General features: G+C 46.6%; 1 protein-coding gene across 1 annotated transcript; it reads left to right on the top strand.

Annotated features, from left to right (window-relative positions):
- Positions 1-933: 933 nt before the first annotated feature.
- On the top strand, positions 934-6,271 carry CALM1 (calmodulin 1). Its single transcript, XM_049769909.1, has 5 exons — positions 934-980; positions 2,001-2,144; positions 4,143-4,249; positions 5,028-5,163; positions 5,320-6,271. The coding sequence occupies exons 2-5, from the start codon at positions 2,075-2,077 to the stop codon at positions 5,346-5,348; spliced, it is 342 nt and encodes a 113-aa protein (XP_049625866.1). The 5' UTR covers positions 934-980; positions 2,001-2,074; the 3' UTR covers positions 5,349-6,271.
- The last annotated feature ends 235 nt before the right edge of the window (positions 6,272-6,506 follow it).

Below are 6,506 nucleotides of genomic sequence, written 5' to 3' on the forward strand. Positions count from 1 at the left end.
TAGCGCTCCTTGAGCGCCGAATTCCCCAGGCTGGAGGCACAAGGTTGAGTGTTGCTGAGACCAAATAATGCAAGTGAGAATTGCCGCTTTCAGGGAAGCCTGCTTATTAGGAGCAACTCTTATGTCATCCTAAAGATGAGGAGAGTAAATATTTTCCAGGCTCATTTTTCTTTCCAGAAGAGAGGTTAGGATCTTAGGATCTCGATCTCGTGCTGGGTTTATTTGTGCCCTTAGTTTTCTGCGGATTTTTTAAAACAGTTTCTGAATCCTGAATCACAGAATAATTTGATTGAGAGCATTAGCTATTGTAATGGTAGGCTTCTAACAAATAGCTACCTCACTTAGATGATTGGAAAGTCTTCATTACATCAAAATGAAGTGGGTAGGATGACCCATTACCATATTTATCTTTACCACCTAATTGTATCTGGTAAAATGGATGTAAAAGCCCGTTAATCCAACCCAGTGTCATTATGTAACTCCACTTTGGAGATTTGGAGCACCCGCATTGGCAGCAATGCGCAAGGTGCGGTGAGGTGCGGTAAAAGTCGGCCCCTGGACTCGATCCTGCCTGCTGTTGGCTGCGGTGACAGCCCAGTCTGGCTGGAGCACTTGGATGGAAGGTGGTGCTGTGGGCTCTGTGGCCCAGCAGGTGGCGCTCTTCCTTCCTGCGTCTGATACTGCAGATGCCGATGCTGTGGCCTCTTAGCCACTAGAGGAGCCATTTTTCAAATTATGTCTCCCCCTTCCTCATTGGACCGGAGGGCCCAGGAAAGTGTTATCCTTTGTCTCCACAATGTCACCAAGGGCTCATCATTCTGATTGCTGTCTGTGTAAGTGACAGTGGAAAGTTTTCGAAGGCTTGCTACATAGTGTAACTGGAGAAGAAACTATGGACCCTCAGTCAAGGTGTCTCAGATTGAATTGTCCTCTTCTCTCTCTCCTGTAGGCTGATCAGCTGACTGAAGAGCAGATTGCTGGTAAGTCATCGATGAGGCTCTTCTGTACCCAGAATGAGATGGGGCTTGGTTTTGGCAATTCATGAAAGCTGAACAGTGGTCGAAGGGTTTACTTCAGTGGAAACTGTAAGCAGAAATATTGAGGTCAGATATTGCCAGGAATTTGAAGATTCTGTAAAGGAAAAATGTGGAGCCAAGAAAAGAACCATTAGTTGCATTCTGGAGTGTTTGTATAGGTCAGTATGGTTCTTTGCAAATAAGCAGACTCAGTCAAGCCTTCTTCAGCTCAAAGAACTCTCCTGTCCCTAGTCTTGTGCAGATCCACCCTAAAAGAATGGTAAAAGTGAGTTGGTCAGATTTAGGAAGGGAGTTAGTTTAGGGCTTAGATGTTCTGCTTTGGGGCCACATTCTGCAGTATTTAGGCTTAATCTGGCTCTGCACTTAGAAATTGCCCAACTCGGGAATGTGGAGGGACCCATCTGTGGTTCCTGGGTCAGCCATATGTCACGCAAGTGCTTGAACTCATGCTATCTCTTTGGTGCCCTCGGTTTTAGCTTTTAATATTCTCTGGGCTTTTTTCCCCCCCTTGGAGATGGTTTCTCTTGAGGAAACAAGGAATACCTTTGAGATATTCTGAGTGCCGTGGAGAGATCCTCCTCATGTTGCTATGAAACCGGGCGTTTTTGTGGCTATAGACATCCAACAAGAAGGGGCCTTCGGGGAATATGTGGGCCAGTCTTCGTTCCTCGGGTGGGGTTCAGTGCTAATTCAGGCTTAGGCTCCTTTTTAAAGAAAAAAACAACACAATATTGTGGTTTTATGAGGGCAGTTGCCAGGAGTGGTGTGTTTACTTGATGGCCTGTGCTCACGGAGACTGGTTTTAGGGAGGATTGTGGTCTTCAGTGGCTAAAGACCACAGTGGTGTTCTTGGATTGCACAACTTAACTGGTTTGGGCAGGTCCCCGGGAAGTGTGTCTAGCGGCACTGGGCTGGCTGGATCAACGCCAATTTATTCTCAAAGGTGAACTCTCTCGTTTTCAGAATTCAAGGAAGCTTTCTCCCTATTTGACAAGGATGGCGATGGCACCATCACAACCAAGGAGCTTGGGACTGTCATGAGGTCACTGGGTCAGAACCCAACAGAAGCTGAGCTGCAGGATATGATCAATGAGGTGGATGCCGACGGTAAGGCTTTTAGAGCGACGATGCTCTTGGCTATGGTGTAATTCAAGTTTAGACTTGTTCTAGGCTAAGCTTTCAAGAGAGCAAAGCAAACAGGCAGAGGTCCTGTTTTCTTTCAGTTGTTTTTGGGCCATAGCCAGCAGTGCTCAAGGCTTAGACTCAGGGCCCAGCACTCTGAAATTATTCCTTTTGGTGCTCAGGGGAATCCTTTGGGATGCCAGGGACCTAACCTGAGTTTTCCACATGCAAGGCAGATAGACTACCCATTGTACTATCTCTCTGGCCCTGAGAGGCCCTTTTCTTTGCTTGACAATTGAAGTACTTCTTAGAAGTTAGCAGTTAGGGACTGGGGAGATGGCTCAGAGCCCTACTCAGTTTGTTCCTAAGAAAAAGATAAGAATTGAGGACTGAAGAAAGGGAGAGTGAGAGTGGTATGGAGCTACATATCAGTCTGCTGATTGTAGGGAATGACAAAGAAGGTAACAGCCTAGGAAGAGGTGATGGGCGGAGCCTGAAGGAGGGAGCAGTCTCCAGCCATCTGCTACCCATCTCCCTGGACAATAGGCCTTTTGTTGCTCACTTCCTTCCAAGAGCAGCTTTTGAGCAACTCCCCACCCCCACCCAAGTTGTGTGTGTGCACTAACATTGTGTGGATACTACAAGTCGTCGTCCGTCCCCCCCAGCCTAATGCATCTGAAAAGGTGGTGCTGAGAAAAGATTGGGCTTAGGTTACTTTGGGATGGTTGCCCTGACATTAGCCACTTGAGAAGATAGTGTGTGCGCTCATTAAACATCTAGCCCTGGACATTTATTTAGAAGCAGGGGTTTTGGGGAAGCACTTAGAAGTTCAGCATATTGGCACTCAGTACTGTGTTTGGGAACTTGGGGTGGTCATAAGTCAAGTTTGTGGAGATGCCTGGCTGCCTAAGCCCAGAGGGACATCCTCTGGCCAGTGTGAACCCAAGGGCCTGACTTGCTTTTAGGATATCCATGTAGGCAGCAAGAGGCATTAGGGTACCTTACAGAGGAAGGATTTGTTGTGGATCATCATGGATGTGTTGCTTCATGACTGAGCGACGCTTCAGATCACTTGTCTCCCTGAAATGGCACCTCACCGTTTGGGAAGTCAAGAGCACTTGAAGGAATCTCTTTCCATCTAAGGGTACTAGTGGAAATGAGGAACTTAGCTAAGACTTTTTTTTCCTGTTTAATTCTGGCTTCCTATGGCTTTTCTTTGGGGGGGGGGGTAGTTGTCTTTCAGTGTTGTGGGGGGGGGTGTTGAATCTTGGAACCTTCTAAGCAGTTCTTGTGTAGCTTCCTAAATAAAAGTTGGTGGATTGAACTTTACCTTCATGGGAAATAGACAACGCAGTTGGCAAGAAAAGGATGAAGTGGCTTTTTCAGGAGCTAAAAAATCATTCTTCCCTGTTCCCCAAACCACACCCATCTTCCTTTTGGGGACCGGAGTGTTGGGTCACACCTGGTGATGCTGGGGGCTATTTCCAGCTCTACTAAGGCTTGTTGCCACTGATGCCTGGGGGAACATGCATTGCTGACAGTTGGCAGGGAAAGGGCCTGGTTATAACCCTGTACCTTGTCTTGTGTCTGGCCTCAGGACTTTGTAACACGTCTGGTTCTTCTGTGTAAACGGAGTCAACTTTCCTGTGTTATTCCTCCCCTAAAATCAGTTAGGACTTAAAGGTGGCACCGTTTCATCTCTGGTGTCCGTAACTCGGGGAAAGTGCAACCCCTTGGAGAAGGATTGAGCCTGAGGAGCTATGGGTTCAACTGGGGAGCCCCCTTCAGTGTGAGGGGTCCCTGTGTGCATTTTATTTTGTACCCAGGCATGTTGCCCTGGGGTTTCAGTTTTGTATGTTGTCATTCAGGTATCTACATGTGGTTCTCCCTAGTAAAGTCACCCTGCCAACAGCTCTTTAAATTGACAATGGCCAAGGAACATCACTGGAGCACTCGTTTTACCACTTTATTTTTTAATTTTAGGAAATGGCACCATTGACTTTCCAGAGTTTTTGACTATGATGGCGAGAAAAATGAAAGATACAGACAGCGAAGAGGAAATCCGTGAAGCATTCCGAGTGTTTGACAAGGTAATAACTGCTATCTGTATTTTAGGTGGTATTTCATTGAGGCTTTGTTGTTGTCTTTTATTTCTTGATTTTGTGATCATACCTAGTGATCAGCATGGATCACTCCAGGTGGATTTAGGGGACTATATTGGGTGCTGGGGATCAAACCGGGGTTGGCTACGTGCTTAAGCAAGTGCCCTTCTGCTACAGTCTCTTTGGTCCTTTTGCTGACATTTGGGGGGGGGGGGCAAGGGAGGGTTTGGCGGCACTCAGGTTCCTTGTGGATCTGTGCTAAGAAATTGCTCCTGGCAGGCTCAGGAGACCATATGGGGTGCTGGGAATTGAACTGGGGTTTGTCCTGATTTGGCCACGTGCAAGGCAAATGCCCTACTGTTGTGCTATAGCTCCGGCCCCGTGCTGACATTTTTAAGGGCTGGAACAATCGGTTCTAGTCAGCTAATTGCCTGGCCAGAGTCTGGGAAACTGAGCTTCCCAATGTCCTGGCTGAATGCAGTGACCTTATCAGACCAGAGTAAGCATTACAAAACAGCGGGGAAAGTTGAGTCTAGTTTCTTGGCGGTGACTTTCATTTCCTTGTGGCTTTTGGAAGGCCTGTTCTCGGCACACGCACTGGAGTTGGAGGTGTGGGTGGGACTGGCGAGCAGAGACTCAGGCTTCTGCAGAGCCAGCAGTAAGGGGAGAAGAGGGCGGAGAGTCTGCCAGAAGTGCCTGCCCACCCTGGCGTGCCCCCCCCACCCCCACCCCCCGCCCTGTTTAACGAGTGCTGAACATTTCACAGGATGGTAATGGTTACATCAGTGCAGCCGAGCTCCGCCACGTCATGACAAACTTAGGAGAAAAACTAACAGATGAAGAAGTAGATGAGATGATCAGAGAAGCAGATATCGATGGGGATGGACAGGTCAACTATGAAGGTAAGACACCCCCCCCCCCCCAGCTTGGGTTCAAGACTTCCCCCTTCAAGCCTAGATATTCAGGCCACACATACCTATCTTAGGTCATAGAGAGACTGTGAACCCTTAAAGCTGTGTTTGAAGATAACCAAAAGTCATGATTATTTCTCTTTTCAGAATTCGTACAGATGATGACTGCAAAATGAAGACCTACTTTCAACTCCTTTTTCCCCCCTCTAGAAGAATCAAATTGAATCTTTTACTTACCTCTTGCAAAAAAAAAGTTCATTTACTCATTCTGTTTCTATATAGCAAAACTGAATGTCAAAAATAACCTTCCGTCCACACACACAAAATCTGCATGTATTGGTTGGTGGTCCTGTCCCCTAAAGATGAACCTACACATCAGTTTTCCGATATAAATACTTGTACTACCTTAACGATAAGGAAGCACTTAGTGGACTCCGCGCAGTTCCATTTGCTAATGATTATTACTACACTGTTCGGGCTGGCCAGTTTTTCATGCATGCAGCTTGACAATTGAGCACAGTCAGGCATTTGTATTAAAAAAAAGGAAGAAAAATGAAAAAAATTCAGAAACCTAGTTCAATGGGTTCTAGTTCCCGTTTGTTAGTTTTAAATTGTCATTGCTGGTTGGCTGAAACAAACAAAAAAAAAAACCAAACACATTAAAAATTTGATATACCTTGGGGTGCTGTGCAGGAAAATAAAACTGGGGGTGAAGGAGAAATTGACTAGATGTAGTGCCACTCACAGAATGGTCCTTTCATACTTCATGTGGCCCCAGCCATGGTGACCCATGACACCACAGTGGCAGGTCCATGGGCTGGCTTAGCACTGTGTGTGTTGTACTAGAGCAAGATGGGTGTCAGGCTGTCACTGTTCACACAAATTTTTAAAAAGAAACTTACCAAGGGAGCATCCTTGGATTCTCCATTTTTAAAACCTTCCGAACCATGAACTTGGAGCCAGCAGAGTAGTAGTCTGGGTCTGTAGGACTTGAGCACAACCATTGACATTGCGTTTCAAGAAATGACAATTTACGTCCATTCCAAGTTGTAAATGCTAGTCTTTTTTTTTTTTCCAATAAAAAGACCATTAACTTAAAGTGGTGTTAAATGCTTTGTAAAGCTGAGATCTAAAAAGGGGACAAGGCCATTGGAGGGGAGGCCAGTTGCACCCTTAAATGCCCCCCAGCCCTCACTCAGCATTGGGTTTCCCGTCTTGCCCTCCCGCCCTGCCTGCCCTTCTTCTAGGAGACCTACCCTAAAAGGCGAGCAGATTAGCAATGGCTTCATCCTATTTATGGACCTGTAGGTCTACTTGTACTGGGGAGGGGGGTG

This window comes from Suncus etruscus, chromosome 3, assembly GCF_024139225.1.
Source record: "Suncus etruscus isolate mSunEtr1 chromosome 3, mSunEtr1.pri.cur, whole genome shotgun sequence".
NCBI classification, from domain to species: domain Eukaryota; kingdom Metazoa; phylum Chordata; class Mammalia; order Eulipotyphla; family Soricidae; genus Suncus; species Suncus etruscus.